The following is a 25,792-nucleotide window of genomic DNA, read 5'->3' on the forward strand; positions in this document are numbered from 1 at the left end:
AATTCTAATTTCTTAGTTGTCCTAAGTGTCTATACTTGGCCCCTGGGTTGTAAAACACACACACACACACACACACACACACACACACACACACACATATAATTATATAAGTGGGCAATTCATATATGATGAAATCTGAAACTTTTACTTCCCTCCTATTGGACTCATATTGTAAATATTCACTGCTTTAATGCTCTGTTCTTTTACTGAACAATTTAATCTAAATATGGTACCATTTGTAGGCATCTATGCAAAGAGGTACATCTAAAAGTGTATTAGCTACCCTGTGAACTAAGAGAGCTAGAGAAGATAAAGGTGAGCCATGTTGCTCCTGTGAATCCAGATCCCATGATATTTGACCATGGAGTTCATGTTGTAACCCTTAGGGTACAGATAAAGGCTTTGTTATTTTTCACTTTAGCAGAGTTGAAGTGTTTTTGGCTAAAAATACATATTATTTCTTCAGCAGCCCAGTGTGCCCAAGGGTTTTTAGTCGGAACCTGTATTACAAGTACTTCCTTTATAATTTGGCAGTGAAATTTTTTTTTGCATATAAAATGGATCAAGTTGATGTATACTCTATCATTTATTAAATTTTGACCTTGGTATATATATGTAATATGACCTGAATATTTCCAACTTTTAGAATTCTAAGAAGATTATATTATTCCTCTTGACAGTTGAGTATTTAACTGCATTCTATAGGCCAGTGGGTCTCAATTTCTATTAGGGTCACCTAGGGAACTTAAAAAAAAAAATGCTGCTCAGAATTAGCATCAAGTCAGAATCTCAGAGTATAGGACCCTGATGTCTGTATTTTTTAAAAATTCCCCATGTGATTCTAATGGACAGTCAGGGCTGGGAGCCTCTGTCTTATGTCAAACTTTATTTTTTATGACTTGAGGATGTCATAAACTTTGGAAGCTGATAGATTGGTATCGCTGTAGCCTGCCTGGTTTTGTGGGGTCACCTAATTTTGGGTGCAGTTGGTCTTCATGGTGAAGATAATAAGTATTATTTTCTCACAATGTGGTGAATTACATCAATCGGTTCAATGAGGCTCACATTTTGGGATGCCGTCTATTTGTTAAACTTTTGCTACACAAAGCACGGGCCATGAACCAATAGTATTAGCATCACCTGGGAGATTGTTAGAAACACAGACTCTCAAGACCCTCCCTAGACTTCCTGAATAGAATCTCAATTTTCATAAGATCTTCAGGTGTTTTGGTATAAATTAAAGTTTGAGAAGCAAGTGCTTTCACATGTTGTTTTATTCTTAACAACAACCTTGGAAGGAAGTGTCTTCAATCCCACTTCACAAATGAGAAAACTGAAGCTCAGTGGAGATGGCAACTAGCCTATGAAGAGAAGGGGGTCAGTGAAAGGGGATGATCCTCTACCAAAAGGAAAGATGTTTTGTGGTGCAAATTCTGATATTGTCTCTAATGCCTTTTGTCTCTTAACTTTCCCCAACCTTTTGCACATGAAGACAAAGTCATCAGACCTGCTTCCCCAAATGCTTTCTGGCCACTTAACTTGGTTCTTCAGGTCATTGACCTTCAGTGGAGGCTGCCTCAGTGTTATTGGTAGTTTGGGATTGCACCTTTTTTTTCACTTACTGCCTTGATGGTTTTGGGCGTTTGACAAGTATGAAATGATAATGATGATGATGATGATGAGATGTTCTTTAGTAAATCTCTGTGTACATGGCACTAATTAGCATTTCCTTGAAGGTGGAACCAAGCTACCTCCTGCTCTCCTGTGCTGTGAAAAATCTGGAAAACAGTTGTATATTTTTTCAAACGTTGTTATCTGAGACTGCAAGGCTGTAGGCATGGCGTATGAATGTCCCTACAATCCTCCTTCACTCTCCCCTGCACAGGGAGTGGTCGAATGCCTGATACATACATATTATAGTAATTTTGATTCTTTTGTCTTAACTTTAACAAAGCTCATAGAGGGAAACAGTTTTGCTTACAGCTTTTATCTGAGAATCAATGTTACATTTCTAAGTTGGGAACTTTCATGCTTTATTGGGGGGAATGAAATGGCAGCGTGGAATGCAAAGGAGTGAAATATTCCAACAGGGTCATGCCAGAGAGACGATAAAAGGAATTCTTCAGTTTTAATGACTAAAATAACGCCTTCATTTTTCACTTTATCAGCATCATAGAGTTCCAGTACTAAATATTGCGTGCTTCTCTTTCTTTGCCATATTTGGTTTCACCTTATAGAAGTGGTTCCTTAGCAGATGGATTGAAAGAGGAATAGTTAACAGAGGCAGCTTATGCAGCCTGGTAAATACCACCAGAGCCGTATTTTGTAAGGGCGATTGAGTGACCAGGAAAGTTAATCCTGGGTGTCTGTTCACGTTGTCTTCCCGAGAGATTTCCTCCACCTACTCGCCTCAGAGCAGAGAGGCAATCTGAGATCAAACTGACATCAGCCCTCATTCTGAGCTTGGCACATCTTCAGAGCAGCTACTGTTATTCTGCCAAAAGGAAGTGGAAATTGAGATAAATGTTTCAATACTCAGATGGAAAAGTCCATTTTTACACCACATCCCTTTTGAAAAACCGCATTCCTTAGAAGCGAAATTTATTGTTTCCTTTTGTGATAGTTTGCTTTTCTTTTTTCTTAAGACGTGGTATTTAAGAGCAGTAATTGAGTTCAGATTTTAAAATGTGCTGTTTCCCACTCTGCATGTCATTAAAATAAAATATTAGCTTTCATAAAGTTTCTTTGGAAGTGTTTCTGGTGTGCTCTATTCCTTGGTGTGTAGAGTGTCAGCCGAAGAATAATGGTTGTGAATGATCAAATAATGGATGAACGTTGATCCTAAAATCTGCTAAGGATCTATTATAATTATAGAGCGTTAAAAATGTGCCTAAAATATACTGATTTACTTCCACAAAATCATCATCTCCTAGTTGTCTTATCTTTTCACGAAGAGCCCAGCTATAGCAGTTTGCAGGGTAGAAGTAGCTATCAAAAGAGCCATGAATACTGGGTTTCGGGTTTTGTCGGGCTTTTGTGTTTGAGGACATTGGTTATTTTCAGAAAAGTATGTGGGTTTGAAACAATGCATATCAATTTTTTCAGAAGGGGTGTTCCAATACTAAGTTTATTTTACTTTATACTTACCTTTCGGGTATTCTAGTAGACCAGTTGGTAATGAATGTCATTCTCTCACCTCATATGCATTAAAAAGGGTCTCACTGTATTTTGTTTTAATGTGGTACATAGAAAATTCACTTTTCTATCAGATTAGCGTGGAAATGAGTTTCACAGTAGGTCTTGGAGTTGGGTACAAAGATTGAAGTGCATTTGAATTTTAAATTTGCAAACCTAACATTGTTGCTTCCCCAAAGTGCTCTGTTCTTTGTTGGCTCCTTCAAGTTTACTGGGTTACTATGGGATACTGTTCGGTATCTCAGAGAATCCTAGTTGAGCTCCTTTTTCTGAGCTGTGATCTAATTGATATTCTGATATTTCCTCTAGATCAAGAGGAATGGTGTTTGGACCAGCCAATTTAGGGGAAGATGCAATTAGAAACTTCATTGCAAAACATCGTTGCAACTCCTGCTGCCGGAAGCTCAAACTCCCGGGTATGCCCCCAAACGATTCTATTTTTCTCTAAGTAAATCTCTCATTGAACAACATCCATTGTAACCTGGGATAGAGTAGAAAATCTTAATCACATTTTTATCTCATTCGCAGTTGAGGCCTGACTTTCTGACTGCAAATTTTTCAAGTCTCTAAAGGGATTAAAAGGACAGGGATTTACTTCAGGTTCTGCCAAAATGTGATAAAACAACATTGGGCCCAATACTTGTCACAGTCTCTCCAAGGGAAAAGTTCCTCCTACTTAATTGGGGCAAAATTGGACAGAGGCAGGTCTCTGTTCCCCGCCCCGCCCCCTCCCCTTTGGGTCTTGAGTGGTGCCCACAGAGTTTCTATTCTATTCTTATTTACTCATTGGACACTTGGGAGGGTGTGGCATGGAGGGAAACAACAGCTATCAATTAGAGTAGTGCTTTTCACTATAAAAACCTGCCACTTTCAACATACATCACAAGGTATATTTTAAAAATCTGATTAGATAATGTGACACACTTTCTCTGAAACTAATAGAGTCAGCACAGAAAAATATTTCTAACATAAAAGTAAGCGGCTGGAGGTTTGTGTCCCCCAGATTGGCAGCCCCAGCTCTGCTGCATTTTTTCCTTTTATCTCAGAAGGGATGCTTTATGACTGTCTCAGCTTGCTCACTACTTTTCTAAGGTTGCGCCACACTCGTCCTTAGAATGGAATTTCACGTCTTTTAAGCTGAGTAGCCCTTCCAGCCTTATCATAAATGATCAAACCCTGAATTGGAAATCAGTAATATCCATTGTAACCTGGGATGGAGTAGGTGTAAATTTACAACAAAGAAAGGCACTTTCTAATCTTGTTGGAGTTAGAGGTAGGAGTTGCCCTTGTGGGCACGAGGTAGCAGAAGACTAGGGTGTGGAGCAGATTCCAGTTCCTGTGAGAGAGAGCTTATTAGCCAGGGGTGGTGGCGGTGGGGACATCAGACTGGAGCAGTACAGACAGGAGGGGTCTCGATGTCTTCTTGGAGCTGCCCAGGACCCCTTCTCACAAACCACCCAGAAGAACTGGGCAAAGAGATCAGTCCATAGCACATTGGCCAAGCTGCCCAGTGGCCTCCTCTGGTCAGAAGGAGGCCAGGAAGGAGAGGGGGCTGGGCTGAGTGGCATCCAGGCCCCCAGGTAAGGGCCCTGTGGGAGGCAGGAGCTGACACATATCTCCGTCCCGTGATTGCAGGCTGGAGTCCAGCCCATTAACTCAGCATCCTCAGGCACTGACCTCTTCCCAGGACTGATTCATTGTTTCCTGGGCAGGGCAGCTTCTCATTCTTGATCAGGGACTGTATCTGGTCAGCCAGGAGAAAGGGGGCCTTGAGGCATAACTCACTGCTTCCATCCAGTTAGCTCTTCCGTATGATAAAGATTTCCTCCCTCCCTCCCTTCCTTTCTTCCTTTCGTTCTTTCCCTACCATGGTGGCTTTTGAGTAATTCAATAATTCCTCCATTTCTGGACCTAATCCTTGCTTCCTTTCAAAACCTTAGTTAACACATTTAAATGGAGATAAAAAAATATCCTCATTTACTTGAACATTTGGTAATTTGAATTTTAAAAAGTTTAGCTCGGAAAACAGGATTGGGGTGATTTTTCTTTTTGTTTATGTTTTACTTTTTTTTTCTTTTCTTTTTTTTTAAGAGAGGCAGTTCAGGATAGTATAAGAGCATGGGATTCATAGGTTGAGCTTACATCCCAGAAATGCTTTTTGCTAGTTTTGTGACCTTGGCCCTCATTCTCATCTGTAAGCTGGGGATAATAACACCTATCTCATAAATTTGGCGTGAGGGTTGAAGTGATGTAATTACTGTTGGTTATTATTAAAGTATAATATGTATTAGTTTTATGTCCAGATAATCCCTATTTAACATTAAAAAATAATACAAGGAATGCATGTTTAAGGTTAACAAATTTAATCAACACAGCATACAGTGGTTTACAAACATTTAAAGGTCACTCTCCTCCATAAGTTTCTCCCCAAGGGTTACCTTTATTAGTGATTTCTTTTGATAATTTCCCTGTGAAATTAAAGAAGGAGGCTTCAGGAAGCATAAGATCTGATAATTGGATGAAGTCTTTATAGGTGCAGCCAATCCTGAGGTACAGCTTTGTTGCAGAAAACTGACCATTGACATCCCGAGTCCACCATTTTGGCTGCACTCTCTGGCTCTGCCATCATTCAACAAGTGAAAATGCCCTGTTTCCAGTTTGGCCTCACTTAACTCTGGGCAGGTCATGTCTTATAGGGCACCGTGTATTTAGTCAAGCAACCAAAGCTTGCCTCCCCTGCCCCAGTAAACACAGCCTTGGGGAGTTAGAGTCACACATGTGCATGGTGGGGTGTAGTTTGGACATGGTTGAGGGTTTGAGTTTCACATATCAGTGGCCCAAGGGAGCAGAGTCCTCTCTGAGCACTTGGCCTAAAGTCCTGAAGTCCAATCTATCTGTGTGAATATTGTGTTCTTAAGGATTCTCTATAACTGTCTTAATTGTCTTCCTTGCAGATTTAAAAAGAAATGACTATTCCCCCGGAAGGATAAATTCCGCCTTTGGACTTGAAATCAAAACTGAACCAGCTGAGGAGACTCCAGCAGAGGAAGAGGGTAATAATTCTCCAGAAGACCTCACACGATTGTAAGAAAGGGAGAAGTAAGAAGATGACAGCCCTTGCCCTCCCTTCTATGAACTCTATGGTAACATGGATTGATTGATGTAACACTGGTTATGTCAGAGCCTCTGCCGGGATGGCCTTACCCTGAGGGCCTCCTGGGACATGCCTTCTGAGCCTCATGTCTCCCCTCCCCAAGGACCTCACTGGTGTATGATGAATGGCTTCTCCTAGATATTGACCTGTGTGCAGGGTGCTTTGCGTGTGTTCGTCATTCTCAAGTTGCACAAGAAGACAGATGACTCAGCCAGGAATGCTGCTCTTCATACCTCATTCCTTGTGCAGAATGCTGGGCACTAAAGAACCAGGCAGATAAATTTAATTTATTTTCTTACTATGTGTGCAGACTCTAACCTCCACTATTATTCATCACCTCACCCACATATTGTATTTATGTATATATGTACATAAAAAAGTCACTTGACTCCCTCCTCTCCTTTCCAGCAGCATAGGGCTTTGAAGAGCGACACAAAGGAAAACAACGGAGTAAGGGTGTATTTGCACAGGCTGGAGCACGCTCCGGTACAAACTAACCAGTAAAATGTTAGCATCCTGGTGAAATCTAGATGGGTTTCAATATTGTCAGTGAATCATATGATAACCGGGCATTTCAGGTTTCTCTGGAAGAGAGGAAAGGGAAATCTAAAACAAACACCCCTGCATCCTCTTTTTTTTAAGGGAACAAGGATATATAAAACTAGAAATTATTAAGAAATGTTTTCCCTTCCCTTACACTCAGGGACACTATTGGTTAGAGAGTTGATTAAGCCAACCTCTAAAGTATTACTCCCTTTTTCAAAGCTGGGTATATAATGTTACAAGCTAAATTACTTTATGTCAGGTCCTATGAGGAAAGATGGGGTTTTTGAATGAAAACATGTTTCACAGGTAATCGCCTGGTTGAAATACAGAGTTCTGGTGGCTTTAACGAGTGCTGGAGTGTATATTTTAAGTATGGCCTGAGCACATGTGATCGGTTTCAGTGGCCTGAAGAAAGGGTCCTTGGAAGCCACACTGTACAGCAGTGGTCCCCACCCTTTTTGGCACGAGGGACCGGTTTCGTGGAAGACAGGTTTTCTACGGACCGGTTGCGGGGGGTGGGGGATGGGGGGGATGGTTCAGGCAGTAATGCCAGTGATGGCGAGCGGAAGATGAAACTTTGCTCACTCGCTGCTCACTTCTTCCCGTGCGGCCTGGTTCCTGACAGGCCGCAGACCGTTACTGGTCCGTGGCCCCGGGGGTCGGGGACCCCTGCTGTACAGCATATTCGGGGGATCGGTCATCCCTCTTTCGCACTTATCAGGGTCACCCTACCTCAGAACAAGCACAAACTGTTCACACAAGGAGGAGTTGGAGGGCTGGGAATCTTCTCCCCACTCTTCCTGCATCTCCTTTCCTCATTATAAAGCGTTCCAATCTACCAGCAACAGACCTCCTGGATTTGAAATTTTCAACTTATCTTTCTCGTTAGCCCTTACATTAGCTGGCTTGCTTTTTAACTCAACACTCCTGCCTTCTGAGGTTATACTTTGGGGAAATGTTGCCCAGGGATAGGGGAATGGAAAGCCAAGGATTTGATTTGCCAAAGATAGTGTCTGGCTCTTGTGAGATGCGCAAGGGCTGATTTACAGCCTTTTTACTTTGGTCTTTGGGGTGGTGGGAGGTGGGAAACTTGGGTGATTTCTTGATTGGCAATGAGGATAAAATGTTAATGCTTTTTTCAGAGCTTAACTGCTTTATCCTATTCTGCAAATCAATAAGGGATCTCTTTGTGCTCACTTCGGAGCCGTGTTCAACTATTGGAAGGAGGCAATTTGCCTATCCAAGCCAAACTAAAAGCATTAATTCATTGGTCAAATATTTGTTACCTGGAATGGAACTTGAAAAAACACGTTTTGATTTTAATTTTCTGTGTTATGATTTTCTCACTCTCTTTTTAAGAAAAATCACCCGAATAACATTTTAAAAAGGTGAACCAGCTGCTGGGCAAAGGTCACTGTGGGATAGCTTGCATGCAGATACCAATGTGACAATCTTGACTTTGATTCATGACCACAAATGAATGAATTCATCCATTTGGTTAATTTTATTCAACAGATATTTATTAAGTGCCTTCCCTGTGGTGTGTAAGTGATGAGGGTGCAATGAACATAACATTTCTTTGCCCTCAGAAAGTGTTATATCTCATGTTTCTTTCTTTTTTGGTTGTTGTTACAAGTTTGGATTTCTGGTGAGTGCTAAAAAATTTGACTTCTGGGCAAATGTTGAATCCAGAGATGTATTCCATACCCTATCTGCCAGTGGGCAGTAGGTTCAGACTGGAATAAGAGAATTAGGGCAAATAAAAGGACATAGATGGGGCTGGTTTTAGGAACCACTGAGGAAAAATGGATTGCATAATCCTTGTATGAGCCCTTAGCCAATCTCACAGATGGAAATCTGAACCTGGGGACCAGAGAAGCAGCCAGGTTCCGGGGAGTCCTTCCTGAAGGCATCCTGTGCATGGGTATTCCCCTCCATGGGGCTGTACATCCCTGGAGTGACTTTTGCCCCACGACATCTTAAAGCTTCTAACAACTCTGGGGAATGAGATCAGATATAGTTTTGGGTGTTCCTCACCCTGTTATTTTCTGTAGCTTTGCAAAACAAGTACCGGGTGACTAAAACTTCCCTACCAACCATTTAATCAAAAATTGAAAAAAAAAAAAATTTTGTTGTTACTGTTTTAGTTGAGACGGATCACTCAGTTTCTAGAAGTCATGACACAGATGCTCCTGCCATGGCTTGTTACCCTTCTCCATCAGTCACCGGCATCTAGCACGAAGTGTGGCACATAATAAGCTTTCAATATTATTTGTTGAAAGAAATAATAAAACCCTCACATGATAATGGATTTCATTCACTAGTTAATAAATCAGATTTGCATTTTTAATCTAGAAGGGAATGATTACCAATTCCTTAAGACCCAACACAATTCTTTTGATCGCTCTCTGTTTTAATTTTCCAGGAAATAGCTTTTAACAGCCTACACCTTGTCTGTTGAATTCTCAACCAGTTCTTGCCTTTATCGTTGTGGCGATAATACCAGAGTACCGTCCTTCTTACTGGTGACTATTGAAATGAGATGATAACTTCCCAGAAACTGCCTAGAAATAATCATCACTTTATTACCCTTTGAAAAGAAGATTGATAGAAAAGTCATTTGAAAGATGGTTCATTACCATGCCCTAGTACGATTTCTTTACTCACATCTCTCCAAAGCATGAGAAAGGGAGGATTATTCTCTGAGGTCGGAATTTGAAGGCTGTGTGTTTGCCTCTTTGAAGTCTTGGTATTTAATTTTCTGTAGTCATTTCTTGGGCAATTTTCTAAGAAACTAGTTGAAGCTAATTTATCATAAGTTAAAGTCAAATGACAGAAAAGATTTTTTTCTCCCTTAGCAGCATTTTATTCCACAGAGGTTAGCTTCTGAAGGAAAATGAGACTTAAATAGCATTTCAGATCTCCAGCCACATGGATGGGTACACAGAATAGAAAGGGTTCTGGAAACCACACTGATTTTTTTATTTAGCATAGTTATTATTTTGTGATTTTTCTTCCTGGACCTTGATATACAGATAATGAAATGCTCTCCTAAAAATAATTAGTTAAGTTGCTTAATTTTTCAAAAAGAAACTTTCAGTTCTCAAGAGATAACAACCCTTGGTCTCTATCATTGGCCGATTTGGTTTAACTTTATATAATTCTTTTAACCTTTGTCTTAAACCCTAACTCTGCAATGAGATGAGGTAACTTGCCTTACCTTTTCAAACAAAGGCAAACAATAATGAGAGAGCATTTATAAGGTCCTTTGAGAATCTCATTTGAAAGGCTTCTCGTGAGCATGGGATCCAGTTCAATAAGTAATAAGGGGTTTTCATTTTTCATATTATGTGACCATTATTTCATGTTTACAGAGGATGCTCAGTGGACTTGTTTCAGTATAAACACAAAAACAGTGGTTTCTGCTGTTTCTCTCTTTCCAAGGGGAAAAAGCTCATTGCCCCCTTTTTGTTTTGAAACTTAATTAAAGTAGTTCAAAATCAGGATGTTCCCCATTTTACAGTGTCTCCTACTTATTTTGTTTATTGATGGATTTAGGTTTACACAGCTAACGTCTTTTGCCACCTTCTGCCCAAAGAAAGCCTTCCAGGATAGGTAAAGTCCAAATCTGACAGCATCATTGGTGATATTTTTAGGAATGAAAAAAGAGCAGGTTTAGAATCTTGATATTTGCAAAGGTTGATGTTTTACAAAAAATTTAATTAATGCTGATTTAGATTTTGTCAGTGTAGTGCTGTTTAATAGTAAGAAAATTCTGCCTATGGCTTGCCAGTGTCTTTTAGTAACTAACTTCCTTTAGAATTCTCGTCTTCCCCTAGTGGTTTTCATTTGTTTGTTTTTTGTTTTCATTTTGAACCTTTAGAAATTCCACCTGCTATATTAGTCAGAAAGTCCTTACAATTGTTATGGTAGAAACCCTTTGGCTAATGACTGTCCAAATGTGGACATAATAATTGCCTTTCACTGGAGGGATTTGGGGGAATCATCATTGGTGTCATGTGATTGCACTTTGGCTTCTAATGAATCTTTTTCTGTTTATCATATTGGTCACCAGTAAGAAGTCACAGAACCTCAGGATGCTTTGGTAACCAAAAGAAATCCTTGGTGTGTGTTATGGGCTGAATCGTGTTGAAATCCTAACCCCCACTACCTCGGAATATGATTGTATTTGGAAATAAGGTATTTACAGAGGTAATTAAGTTTTAATCAGGTCATTAGGGTGGGCCCCGATTCAATATTACTGATATCCTTATAAGAAGAGGAGATTAGGACACAGACACACTGAAAGTGATGATCATGTGAAGACCGAGAGAATGCAGCCACCTCCAAGCCAAGGAGAGAGGCTCGCAAGAAACCAGACACACTGACGTCTTGGACTCCCAGCTTCCAGAACTGGAGGAAAGAAATTTCTCTTGTTTAAGTCACCCAGTCTGTGCTGCTTTGTTATGGCAGTCCCAGAAAACTGTTACAGTGTGTTGCCATGGAATTCCCTACTTGCCCCTGGAATTTTGTAGAAAGGGACTTGGGGAGCAGAGATGCTGGCAACAACAATGGAGAGAAGGAGGAGGAATGACCGTTGGTTGCATGTATCTGCTGTGGGAGAGGACAGAGAATATCACGGATGGTGGCAGGACTGGTGAATTATTTTATTGAGAGAGTAGAGAGTGATGTGTTCTGGAGATCACCTGAGTGTTACAGAGGAAAACAAACATGGGCCGGGCTTCATGACATGGGGTGTTTGCCTACTGCTAAAGGGCTTCTGGGGATTGGAAGAGAGGTATGATGATGATGTACAGTGTAGTCCTTAGTTTTGTACAACTTCCGTATATATCCTATTGAAGAAATACTCATTGAGCTTTACCATGTGTTATGTCCTGACCCTAAGGTTAGACCTATGAGATAAGATCCATTTCTGTCTTCAAGGCTCTCCAAAACAAATAAGGAGTTTACAGTATACTGATTTGTCATTGCCCAGCAATGATAATGATTATAGTGGTAACTTTTAAATATTATTATAGGCAATGTGTGTTGAGCACTCATTATGTTCTAGGCATTGTGCTAAATGCCCATTACAAAGATTTGAAAAGGCTGCTTATACGTTAGGCAACTTAATTAAGTCAGCTACCCAAGGAGGAGCCAGGATTTAAAGATCAATCAAATCAATGACATAGATGCTAGGCAATACTAACCAGCACACTTAGAATTACTAGAGCGTGAATCCCTATGATGGTTTGAAACACAGATTTGGAAGTCAGACCTAACTTAGGCCACTGGATGAGAAAATCCAAACTGGCATTTGTGGAATGTTACCTTGTGTCCTCTCTGTACATGTCATTGTCAAGGAAATCTTTGCTGCACAGTAAATAGCCATTCATAGAGTGTGGGTCCATGGTAGAGGCACTTCCTCTTGTCATCATCAGAAGGTAAGTGCAAGATGATGAGTGGGTTCTTTTGAGTCTGGCACTGTGTCTGCCAATGAATTTTTCTGTTTCCACTTGCATTTCTGTCCTCCTTTTATGTCTTCCTAAAAAATTAGATATTTGTTGGTCAATGCAGCAGCTAACTATTTGATAGCATCTAGTGACATTCCAGTTTATCAATTTATAGTGAGAAATAGAATCTATGCAAACGACAAAACCTTTATCAGTCTGACCATCACACTGTGTCCCTGGAGGCCTTGGAAGCTGGATTATAATCAAAGGGTTGCGTGAAGTGCGTGGAATCAGAACAGAGTTAGATAAATCACATATTGAATGGTTTCAGGCTAAGACATCCTGTTTCATCCCATCTTCTCCAGAGGTATGGGCCTTCCAGTGGGAGTGGAATACCCAAAGTGTGCAATATTCCAGACTGATTCCAAAGAACTGAAAGTGACCAGCCTTGAGAAATATGGATGATAATGAGAATTATTTTTCTCACGTCTTCCCTCCCTCCCTCTCTTCCTTGCGTCCTTCCATGCTTCCTTTCTTCTTCTCTCTTCATTTTCCTTTCTCTGACTTCCTATTTCTGTTACATCTTTTTATACTACACTAGCTGCAAATATGAACCAAGAAACGTCATTAATTTTACCTAAGTGAGGTACCTATTTTTCCAGAAATGTAGAATTAGAAAAAAAAAAGAGAGAGAACTAAAAGGATAGATGAAAATAATGAGATTTAAAGAGATTGTGTTTCACTCAAAGTTAATATAACTATATTGTCTGAGGAGAGACTAGAACTCAGGCCTTCCAAGTCATCACCATTTTTCTTAATAATGACTGAATTTGAGTTAAGGCAAATAATGTTCTCTTGTTGTATTAAACTTCTTCTCTGTTTTCTTAAAAAATATTCAGATGTTTCTGTGTGTGAATAAGTCTTTAACTAGGAAATCTTTATAAGGCTGTCATATGGGTCAAATAAGATTTACTTGTCTATGCTTTTCAAAGAGGATAATTCATTAGGTATCTGATTTTAGAATTCTAGTTGCAAAATGATATTGCAACTTAATGACTAATGATTTTAATATTTCACTTTGCTTATTTGTATGTGTGTATATAATATGTGTGTTTGTATAAGCAGAAAGTAGTTATTTGAATGCCAGGCTTGGGCGACTGTTGAGATTTCAGTGAAAAGACTCTGTAAGACTTGGATTTCAATGAGTCTTTCAGATATTTCATTTTATTTAGGATGATTTGTGATTATTTCCTGTTGTCATAAAAGGCCACTTAAGCCTCTGGCATGCCTTGAATTGTCCCAGAAGGGGCTTCATGGAATAGTAGAAAGTTCTCTAAACCCTGAAACCAGGTGGACTTAGGTTTGAACTGAAGCTCTGCCACTGAATAATTTGTTACCTTGGGCAACTTGATTAACCTCTCTGAACCCAGCTTATCATATGAATATGGTACGATGATCTGTTAATATACCAACTTACCTTTCTTCTTGCTATTCTCCATCCCAAGACAGTAGGTGGATGCCCTTGCCTCAGGACCGTAATGGCTTACTGCATAAGTTGCAGGTCCCAATATGACAGCCTCTCACCAAGACATCTGGAAAATTGATGGGGGCTGGAACTTGGAGCTGGTGAGGCAGAGGAAGCCGACCCTGAGAAGAGAAGAGAAACTCACTCCTGGAGTCAGGGAAGATGATGGTGTTTTGTGTAAGAGGCGTAGGGCTTGTGAAGGGCCAGTTCATGGATACCAGGACTGACTAAGAGCTATGGCCTGAGAAGTCACAGGGAACAAGACGTGTCCATGCTAGTCATGGAGCATGTGGAGCCACCTGCCTGTGAGTGGAGCCCGTGGGCCTGTGGGCCTGATGGCCAAGGTTAGAAGCCCTTCTCTGTTTTCCAAGCACCCAGTGAACTGCTTTTGTTCTTACATGTTTTGGAATCCTGAAATATGACTGAGACTAACTCTTTTATCCTTTTGCAGAGAGCGGACCTCTCTCTAGATTTAGGAAAATAAGGTAATGTGCCATTTCTTGTACCTAAATGTTGTAGAGCAGATTCATCTCTGTAACCTGATGTCTACCAAGCAGGAGTAGTCTGAGAATTAGAGATAATGTACATGGAACACCTAGTACAGTGTCTGGCACACAGTAGTCATGCTGGGAAGTTGTTAATCATTATTATTGAAGATATTCTTATTTTATCACCAAAACAGTTTCCCACCCAGGATTGGTGGAGCTGGAGATGCTTCTCTCTTTTTAAAATATAGGCTTTTTTAAATGACCAATTTTAGGTTCACAGCAAAACTGAACAAAAGGTACAGAGATTGGCCTTATACTGTCTGCCCCCACACATGCATAACCTCCCCCATCTGCTTCTCTTTTCAAACAAAAGGCTAATAGTTCATGACATTGATCCTAGAATGCTAGTATTGAAATGGTTCTATATTAGGGGAGGCTGGGCAACAACAGTAAATAGGCACAAAAATGTGATGACTTGACACAATAGACATTTATTTCTCACTTAACTTTCCAGGACAGACTGTGGCGAGTGGTTGAGTTCTCTGTTCCACACAGTCTTTCTGGGACCCAGGCTGACAAGTGGTTCTATCCTCTTCAACAGACGGGCACCAAGGGGAAAATGACGTGAAAGGGAAGAGAGCACATGGGAGGTTTTATGGGTCAGCCCTAGAAGTGGCACACATCCTTTTGTTCACGTCCCATCAGCTAGAACTCCATCACACAGTCCTGCCTACCTGCAAAAGAGGCTAGCAACTGCAGTGTAGCAGTGCGTCCAAGAAAAAGAGAGAAAGGGGTTTGATGGACAGCTAACAAAATGTGTCAAATTGAGGATTATTTATTCTGGTCCAATTTTTCACTTGATTGAGTGTGGCTCTGGAAGGTGGAGTGTTCTTTGGGAGGGCTTTGGAGAGTGGGTTTTTTTTCTTTCTACAGAAATGTTTAATACAAAGTTCTCCTTATTTAGGTCATGGAACACTTTTGACTAACACTCCATATCTTCTTGCACCAGGCATCTTCACAATATCATCAGGTATATTCCCTTTTGTTTTCCTATAATTTACTTATAATGGCAAAATCTACTGGACACAAAAAGTAAAATCTACTTGGAATGAGAGTTGGCTTTATTGAGCACTGTTAGTTTAGTGACAGCTATAAAATATGTCCATTGTGACTTTCCTCTCACTGCTTGACCTCCATCCATTTCCCTTCTCACCGTCCCTCTAAGCGGCATCACGTGAAATCAAAAATGGCTTGCCCTCATTTCTAAATTGCATACAGCCAGCTAGCAGGCATATAAGCAGTGAGGTAAGAGTAGAAATTTACATAAGGAACCTATTAATATACTATACAAATGAGGGTCCTGTGGAGAATGTTAATTAATTTCCTACACTGAATGGCCATGATCATGGTAAATTTTTACTGTGGCAAGAGCTAAGATGGAGGTGGAAAACTTGGATATACATAAGAGATGGGAAATTAACTAAATTTTATGAAGAGAGTTAATTATCATATACTTTTCCCACAAAGTAGAAGAACTTAAGCATTGCTCTGACTTTAAAGCTTGGATTCATAAGCTTGAAAATGATTTTTAAGAGTCATCTTGGACCATTTCTTGAAGGGCAGTGTGTGGGGAATTGAAACATTTTCATGAAACATTTCACTTTATCAGATTTTAAGATTGAGGACATTTTTAGAGTACTATTGTGAAAATTTATGATCTGTTCATTTCTCAGTCCCCTAGAGCCATGGCTGACAGAGCATAGGTGGACTAGACAGAACATGTGATTTGGGGGTAAATCCCCAGTGTCTGCTCCATTACTTTACTGGTTCAGTCATTGATTTATTGACTTAACTAAGACTCACTAAGTGCCTAGTGTTTGCCATGATTAGGAAGGTGGGTACTCACAGGTCTGTGAGAAGGCAGACATGTAAAACAACCTCACTGCACCAGAAGCTAAACTTGGGGCATTTGCAAAATGCTTTTGAATTCCAGTGAAAGAGGGACTCCCTTTCTCAAGAGGGAAGGGAAGGCTTCACAGAGAATGACACAGAGTTTACCTGGTGGAGGGAACGGCAGCTGGGAGAGATGTTTGGGGAATGGTGAATAGTTGTATAGCTAGTCTCTAGGTATTGGGATACCTAGAAACTAGGTACATATTGGGATATAGTAGGAGGTAGCATGAGATAAAGCTGAGAAAAATGGGTAAATTTGATAAAAGCTTTTCATGTAATTTTAGCAAATGAGTTTTATTATGCAGGCTGGGGAAGTTAGGAAATGCTTTAAACATAATCAATTCTGGGTTAATTAATTAATTCAGCAGACGTTTATTAATCATCCACTGAGTATAACCTGCTTGGCCTTAGAACACTGACTGTGATGTAGACACTGCCCACAGGAACTTAAGAGTTCAGCGAGTGATTACAGTCAGTAGAATTGGCTCTAAGGGTTTTTTGGGAAGGGCTCTAACTGTTCATACCTTCCAGATTCACTTCATATCACCAATAATATCATTATTATCTGTGATATGGCTGATGGAAGTTTTCTCAATCTGAAAGGTAAAGGTTCTAGCAGGGAAATAGCACTTTGCTGACCAGATAGAGTTTCTCAAAATGCCATGGGCTCTCGGCCCTCCTCTCATTGGGGTCATCAGGCACACACTGTCTCTAGGAGCTGGAGGCATCTCCTCATGCTTGCAGTCTAAGCTTTCTTTACCAAGGTAAGACAAGACCAAGAGTTTCCCTAAAGGAGTGAAAAGAGAGGCAGTGAACTGTTCTTAATTTTAGCATCACCTTTCCTAACCCATGGACATTTCAAAGTGTCCTGGTACCGTCTTCCAGTAGTTTTTCTTTTTCCTGCCAAAATTAACTGGTTAACTATATCAAACATTTGTGGACCATGTGCCCGATCCCTGTGTCTCTGACTCCTGCCCCTGCCAAAGCAATTCCTAAACCATGGGTAAAATTTTAAGTTGTGTATCTCTGACTGATATACCTTTGACTTCAGCAAAGAAAGTATTTCATTGGGTTTTGGTGAATTCGCCGAAAACTCTGTTGCTTTCTGGGCAAGGGACGGTTCTGTTGGTCACGGAGGATGACCCAGAGTTTACCTGGTGGAGGGAACACAGCCATTGCCTGCCTGGGAAGGCTGCTGTGGTCCTCTGTTCTGTGAGGAAAAAGGCCAGGTAAGGTCAGGCAATACCTACAGCCCTCGTCCAGCTCTTCTGGCACAGAAAGCGCCCATGCCTTCTCATCTTATTTGGGGCCTCACTCAGGTGCAGTAACCTCCTGTTGGTCCAGCCAGATCAAGACATTCCCCCCAGTCTCCATCCTGAGCCTCCCAGCCTCAGCTAGGCTCTGAACTCCTGGTCCCAGAGAGCAGGATGGATTAGTGCTCAAGGCTCCCACGCTGACTCTATCAAAGCTTTCCTCCACACATCTCCATTATGTGAATGGCTCTGTTAACCAAACCTATTATCATTCCCCCTTGGTTTTCAAGTTGAGAAAGGGAAAGCAACTTCTTTAATGGCCCACAGATTGATGATTAACATTTTACATGTCCCTGCTGCTAAGTAAAAGAACGGCTTTGTGGACAGTGAAAATGCCTAGGAGAAGGAAGCGGGAGTCAACTTGGTTTATTAAGTTGTGCTGCTTCATTAATCACAATCTTTTTTTATGGCAGTGCTTAAAGGCCCATCCATTGTACTTCTCGGGAATGGGGTAGATCAAAAACAAGTGCTTTTAGTGCACCTTTGACATCTGGCATAGCAGCCGGCTATCTGCGATATTGCTCTCAAGCAGTGTGGGGAACTGCATTTACTGTGACTGTGCTGGCCCTTCTGATTTAAGCTACTGCAGAGGGCAATGAATTACCTTAAAGGAGCTCCAGTGCAGAACTCCAAGTTTTATGCCGGACCCCTGCCAGCTTCCCCACTTTATGAGTATGAACAATCAGACAATTGAACTGATTTGACTTTGCCGCTCCTGGAGTTTCATTGCCTCGAACCTGGGGATGTAATGATGGCAATGCCATGCTAAATGCTGCTCTGACTAGCAGCAGTACCCCTGCCTGTTCAAGTAGGGCACCCATTCTTGTTAGCTGAAAACTGCTCTGATTTGCAGCAAGGGGGAAAATAGATCCTATGCAATCAGATTAACTCAACTCTGAATGTTATTTTCATTTAACACTGTGGAACCAGGCAGTGTCCCATTTTTTTTTAATGGTAAACTCATAAAAAGGCAGGGTTCTTTTGCAAGGAGTCTTATAGCACTGGTGAGGAAGGCACCTGCCAAGTCCTAATACAGATTGCAGACACACATATTTGTATAAGCTTACATATAAAATACACCTATACTCCTACTCCACAGACAGGCTCGAGCTCAGCTAGTATCATCAATATACAAAAGGGCATCTGGTCCCGTCAAAATGACGTGAAATTGAGTTATTCATAATGTTTAAAACTCATGTCAGTACATACTCATTTTAGCTCTTTGTGTGAAACAGAAGACAAGTGCTAAGGTGTAGTTATTGTATACTTTCTGTGTTGGAGGACATATTCACTTTCGGGATTTATTATATGTAAAATAAATTTCCTCTAACATCCTTTGAAAATCGTGTTACTGTATTTGGAAGGACAATCCAATGTTCACTGTAAAAAATTCAAAAAATGCAGTGAAGAACCCAAAATACATGCCACACACCATCTTACCACTTAGACATCCCTATTATTAAAACTTTATCCAGACATCTCTCTTTGTAAGTGTACACTGATTGATTGCTTCATTCATTCATTTTGTATCTATAAGCAAATCTGTGTTGTTAAGACAGTATGTGAAGTGTGATCCCATTTATATGAAAGGAAAACACACACACACACACACACACACACACACACACACACACACACACACATTTAAACAAAAACTCCCTGGAGTATCAGTTCCTTATGTCCACATGCTTGTTTGGCATTGACCGGTAGACTTGAAGTCTAGCAGACATCTTAGTTGATTTAATACCTGAGCACCTGATGTCCCCCCAAATCTACTTCTCCCACAATCTCTCCCATCTCAGTTAATGCAGTACAAACTTTTGGTTGCTAAGGCCCCCAGTTTTGGAGCCATCCTTGATTGTTCTTGTTTCTTTCACCCCATATCCAATTTATTCACAAATCCTCTCAGCTCTACCTACAAAATATATTCAGAACAGGATCACATCTCACCATCTTTAGTACCATTGTTGCTCGCCTGGATCATTGCAGTAACCTTCATATTGGTCCTCCTGACTCCTGCATGCAATTTGGATGAAAATCTACATTTTAGGATTGTCATATGCTTTTATGTTTTTCAAAACTATGGTGACAGTGAGGTATTTTGGAAAGAGCAGATATTTAAATCTAGATAGTCCTTGGTTTGCATTATAGTTGTGATGGTTACTAGCTGTGTGGCCTTAGAAAATTCATTCTTTCTTTCTGAGTCTCTTGGTTTCTTCATCTGTAAAGTGGGCTGATGATATCTACATCCTGGGTCTCTCATGCAGATGAAGAGAATTCACACTAAGTAACTAGCAACAGTCTGGTACACAGTATGTGCTGTGTAACTGTTCATTTTCGTGTTTCCTCTCATTCATTCAGCTGGGATAATGTCAAACTCCTTCCTGTGGCATATAAGGCCTCTACGGTTGTGACCCATCTTCTTTAAGCTAGACACCTCTACCTCTTCACTAAGTATCCCATGCTTCAGCTACAGTAAGTAGCCAGTCTTTCCCAAACCCACCCTCCTTACCTCCTCCAACAAACACATATTTAAGACACCCAGATGGCCTCCCTGGTGCCTGTCTACATCTTTCACATTGATAGAAGATTGACGTCATGTATGCAAGTCTGACAATATTATTAACGTCATTCTTCCACGGGAGGGTTTCCATGGCACATATAATAATGTCCAAACTTCCAAATGTGGCATACACGTGCCCTCTACCTCTCCAGATGTAGGTCATGGTATTCTTTGCCTTATATTTCATCTTGCCTTTTGCTGTGCTGCCACTTGTGCTTGGAGTCTTTTTACCGCACTTTCCCTTTGATGACTAAATCTTATTTAGCCTCTTAAAAATGCTAATATTCCTTTATTGATGTATAATTTATGTATAGTCAAATGCACAAATATTAATCATACAGACTGATAAATTTTGACAAATACGTATACACATACAAACATCATCTAGATCATGATAGAGAACATTTCTGTCATCCCAGAAAGTTTTCTCATGCTTCTTTCCAGTCATTCTCCAGCCATTACCAAGATATTGATTTCTATAACTGTAGATTATCTTTTGCCTGTTCTTGAACTTTTTATGAATGGAATCACCCTTTTGTGTCTGACTTGTTTTGCTTAACATGTGTTTGAGATTTATCCATGTGATTGTGTGTATAAGGATTTCATTCTTTTTATTACTAGACATGAATGGTGTATGTAGTGGTATCTCATAGTTTTAATTTGTATTTCCCTGGTGCCTAATAATGTTAGATATCTTAGGAAAAAAAGGAAAAAGAAGAAATAGGATAAATTACATTAGAAACTGTTAGAGAGATTCACACATGGTAAAGATAAGCATCGTTTTGTGAAACTTGTTTTCAGTTATTTGTATGAGCATGCGCACGAGAGTGTGTGTGTATTGGTAGCAGTATCACCTGTGAAGAGAGTTTGAAAAGGGTTTGAAAGCAATTGATTTAAACTTCAATTAATGGAGGCACTCACTGAGCACAGTGAAGGATGGAAAACGAATTGAGGTAGTGGGTGAGCAAACAAAATAAACATCATGACTTTCGTTGGGAAACTTTACCGGTTTCCCCAAATAAGACTGAATTAGATGCCTCATCTCTAATTTTATTTTGCTAACGTTTTGTCGTTACTGAATATTTTGACTCATAAGGATTGCACTTCTTTTTATTTGTGTTTTCCCTAAATATCTACTTCCATTCTTCTTCTATTTTTAAGCCCATCTTTGGTGGTGGTGGGGGGGTGTTTTAAAAAACTCAGTTTGTGGTGACTCTTGATGGGGGAATTTAAACTCGTTATATTTATTGCCACAAAAAATTGTTATGTTGAATGATTTCTATAATTTTATATTTTCTTTCTATGTCATTCGATATAGCTGTCTTTTGTTCCTATTTATCTTGAGCCAGAATATGTTAGCTAGATATTCTTGTATTTCATCTTACATCTTTTTGTTTTTTAACATCTTTATTGGAGTATAATTGCTTTACAAAGTTGTGTTAGTTGCTGCTGTATAACAAAGTGAACCAGCTATACATATACATATATCCCCATATCCCCTCCCTCTTGCGTCTCCCTCCCATCCTCCTTATCCCACCCCTCTAGGTGGTCACAAAACACCGAGCTGATCTCCCTGTGCTATGTGGCTGCTTCCCACTAGCTAGCTATTTTACATTTGATGGTGTATATAGGTCAGTGCAGGGGACGTGGGTTCGTGCCCCAGTCTGGGAGGATCCCGCATGCCACAGAGTGGCTGGGCCCATGAGCCATGGCCACTGAGCCTGTGCGTCCGGAGCCTGTGCTCCGCAATGGGAGAGGCCACAACAGTGAAAGGCCTGCGTACCACAAAAAAAAAAAAAAATGTGATCATATGTATGTGGATTTTCCTCTGGGTTTTCTGTCCTGGTCCATTGATATATATTTCTGTTTTTGTGCCACTACCATACTGTCTTGATTACTGTAGCTTTGTAGTATAGTCTGAAGTCCGGGAGCCTGATTCCTCCAGCTCCATTTTTCTTTCTCAAGATTGCTTTGGCTATTCGGGGTCTTTTGTGTTTCCATACAGGTTGTGAAAATTTTTGTTCTAGTTCTGTGAAAAATGCCATTGATAGTTGGATCAGGATTGCATTGAATCTGTAGATTGCTTTGGGTAGTATAGTCATTTTCACAATGTTGATTCTTCCAATCCAAGAACATGGTATATCTCTCCATCTGTTTGTATAATCTTTAATTTCTTGCATCAGTGTCTTATAGTTTTCTGCATACAAGTCTTTTGTCTCCTTAGGTAGCAGATGACATGATAGTATACGTAGAGAATCCTAAATACTCTACCAGAAAACTACTAGAGCTAATCAATGAATTTGGTAAAGTAGCAGGATACAAAATTAATGAACAGAAATCTCTAATGCTGCATTCCTATACACTAATGATGAAAAATCTGAAAGAGAAATTAAGGAAACACTTCCATTTACTATTGCAACAAAAAGAATAAAATACCTAGGAATAAACATCTTACATCTTTTATCTAGCATTTTCACTTGTCTGGAAGACTCTTTATCTCTCCTTCAATTCTATAGGACAACTTTGCTGGCTAGAATTTTTTGGTTGGCAGTTTTTCCTTTCAGCACTTTGAATATATCATGCCACTCCCCTTCTGGCTTGCAAAATTTCTGCTGAAAAATATTCTGATAGTCTTATGAGGGGTTCCCTTGTATATAACAAGTTGCTTTTCTTTTGCTGCTTTTGAGATTCCTTGTCTTTAATTTTTAACAATGTAATTATAATGTGTCTCAGAGTGGGTCTCTTTGGATTCATATTATTTGGAACTCTGAGATTTCTGGATCTAGATATCTGTTTATTTTTCTGAATAAGTTTTCTACTCCTTTCTCTCTTTTCTTTCTGGGTTCCTATAATGTGTATATTGATCAAATTTATGGTCCCATAAATTCTTTAAGCTATCTTCACTCTTTTTTTTTTTTTTTTCTCTTCTGAGTGGATGAATTTCAATGTCCTGTCTTTGAGTTTCCTGATCCTTTCTTCAGCTTGAACTGTTGTTGAACCCCTCTATTGAATTTTTCAGTTCGATTATTGTATTCTTCAACTCTGTGATTTCTGTTTGGTACTGGGTTTTTTTTTGGCCTTGCTATGCGGCTTGTGGGAATCCTACTTCCCCGACCAGGGATCCAATCCAGGCCCTCAGCAGTTGAAAGTGCGAAGTCTTAACCACTAGATCACCAGGGAATTCCCTCTGTTTGGTACTTTAAAAATATTTTCTCTTCAATGAAATTCTCACTTTGTTCATGTATTGTTCTTCTGACCTCAGTGAGCATCTTAATGACCATTATTTTGAACTCTGTATCAGGTTAACCACTTATCTCTATTTCATTAAGGTCTGTTTCTGGAATTTTATCTTGTTATTTATATTCCTCTGTTTCTTCATTTTCTTCTGTATTTGTTACTATGCATTACGTAAAGCAGCCACCTCTCCCAGTCTTTTTGTTTGTTTTTATTTATTTATTTTTATATAGCAGGTTCTTTTTAGTTATTTATTTTATACATATTGGTGTATACATGTCAATCCCAATCTCCCAATTCATCCCACCACCACCCACCCCCTGCTTCTCCCCTTGGTGTCCATACGTTTGTTCTCTACATCTCTGTCTCTGTTTCTGCCCTGCAAACTGGTTCATCTGTACATTTTTCTAGGTTCCACATATATGCGTTAATATACGATACTTGTTTTTCTCTTGCTGACTTACTTCACTCTGTATGACAGTCTCTAGGTCCATCCACATCTCTACAAATGACCCAATTTCGTTCCTTTTTATGGCTGAATAACATTCCATTGTACATATGTCCCACATCTTCTTTATCCATTCGTCTGTCGATGGACATTTAGGTTGCTTCCATGACCTGGCTATTGTAAATAGTGTTGCAGTGAACATTGGGGTGCCTGTGTCTTTTTGAATTATGATTTTCTCTGATTATATGCCCTCTCCCAGTCTTGAAAGAATGATCTTATGTAGGAGATGACCCTTGTCAATCAGCCTGGCCTGAGCGCTTAGCTGTCTCTCAAAGCTTTGTGAGTGTCCAAGCCACCTTCTTTGTTCTTGGTTCCTCCCAGTAGCTGAGGGTGTGCCAAGACCTGTCAGTGTCCTAAGGGGGAGGTTGGCAGTCAGCACCTACATGCAGGTTGATTGGCAGCTGGGCCCTCAGGTAGCATCTGGGAAGTATGAAGTTGAGCACATTCCAGAGAGAAACCGGGAGATGTTCAGTTTTGCCTGTGCCCTCTGTACTTGGCTTGGGTGTGTGGGGGGTGATTCTGTATCTGTTAAGAACTGCTTCTTTGTTTTCTACCATCCTGTGGGATTCTTAAATGCGAGCCCTGTTGGCTATAAGAGGCAGAAGATCCAGGGGCCCATCTCTTGGATGGCAGCTGCAAAAACTGGAGCACAGGTGTGAGTTCGAGCTCCTTCCAGGAAGATACTGGTGATTGTGGTGGGCTAGAGGAGAAAGTGGAGGAGGCATCTTCTGGATTCCCTAGTCTCCAGGGAGGATGATGGTCAGCCCCAGTTTTTTTTTTTTTTTTTGTTGGTATGCGGGCCTCTCACTGCTGCGGCCTCTCCTGTTGCGGAGCACAGGCTCCAGACGCGCAGGCCCAGCGGCCATGGCCCACGGGCCCAGCCGCTCCGCAGCACGTGGGATCCTCCCAGACCAGGGCACGAACCCGTGTCCCCTGCATTGGCAGGTGGACTCTCAACCGCTGCACCACCAGGGAAGCCCTCAGCCCCAGTTTTGATGTGGGTATTTTCTCATTTGCCCGATGTGTAGGTGTTGCTCAGCTAGTTTATGGATTTATCTTAGAGGGAATTGCTCCACATGTACCTGTACATTTGGTATGTCCATGGGAGGAAGGGAGTTCAGTAGCCTCCTATATCACCATCTTTGACCAGAACTCCAAGTGTTTTGTTTTTATGAGTCTTTTCTACTTCACTAGAGGCCAGGGAAGGGGACAGGCAGGACAGGCTGGTGTTCCAGGTGTCTTGGGCCAAGGGGCTACTTCTGCTGCCCTGAGGCTCCTGCCCTGCCAGCTATCTAACATTTTTAGATGCCTTCCGTGGAAGTTTGATTTGACTCAAAGCTAAACATTCTTTTAAATATTTTATCAGTGGTTACATTAAAGTTCTTTTTAAAGAACATTCTTAAGCCTATATATCTAATCATCATATCAAAATCAAAACAATTAATTTCGATTCTGCTTTATAGGCAATGAGTTTAGTATTTTTGCTTTAAAGATGTATTCTTTGCATTTTAATCATCATTTATTATTTCTCGGGTTCTGCATTGTATTATTTGAAACAAAAACTCTGTTTTTTTAGTGTTAGTTTTGTAATAATAAGTGAAGTAATTATTTAAATTTATCAATTAACTTTTGTAATTATGTTTAAAGGTTTATTAAAAGCAGTATAGTTTTTTTAAGGAACCTCCATACTGTTCTCCATAGTGGCTGTATCAATTTACATTCCCACCAACAGTACAAGAGTGTTCCCTTTTCCCCACACCCTCTCCAGCATTTATTGTTTCTAGATTTTTTGATGATGGCCATTCTGACTGGTGTGAGATGATATCTCATTGTAGTTTTGATTTTCATTTCTCTAATGAT

The 25,792-nt window shown here is 40.3% G+C and overlaps 1 protein-coding gene and 1 long non-coding RNA gene across 2 annotated transcripts in view; both read left to right on the forward strand.

Annotated features, from left to right (window-relative positions):
• TRPM6 (transient receptor potential cation channel subfamily M member 6) overlaps nucleotides 1–7,349 on the forward strand; it is a 137,852-nt gene extending 130,503 nt beyond the window's left edge. Inside the window, exons 38-39 of the mRNA XM_060014622.1 lie at nucleotides 3,505–3,611; nucleotides 6,150–7,349. Coding sequence (XP_059870605.1) covers nucleotides 3,505–3,611; nucleotides 6,150–6,283 — 241 coding nt within the window. The 3' untranslated portion in view covers nucleotides 6,284–7,349. The remainder of the gene's footprint in view (nucleotides 1–3,504; nucleotides 3,612–6,149) is intronic.
• Nucleotides 7,350–13,391: 6,042 nt separating this feature from the next.
• LOC132427296 (uncharacterized) lies at nucleotides 13,392–15,387 on the forward strand. Its single transcript, XR_009519866.1, has 3 exons — nucleotides 13,392–14,217; nucleotides 14,325–14,358; nucleotides 15,326–15,387. It is a non-coding gene; the product is annotated as an uncharacterized lncRNA (long non-coding RNA).
• Nucleotides 15,388–25,792: the final 10,405 nt, after the last annotated feature.

The sequence above is a fragment of the Delphinus delphis genome, chromosome 6 (assembly GCF_949987515.2).
Source record: "Delphinus delphis chromosome 6, mDelDel1.2, whole genome shotgun sequence".
NCBI classification, from domain to species: Eukaryota; Metazoa; Chordata; class Mammalia; order Artiodactyla; family Delphinidae; genus Delphinus; species Delphinus delphis.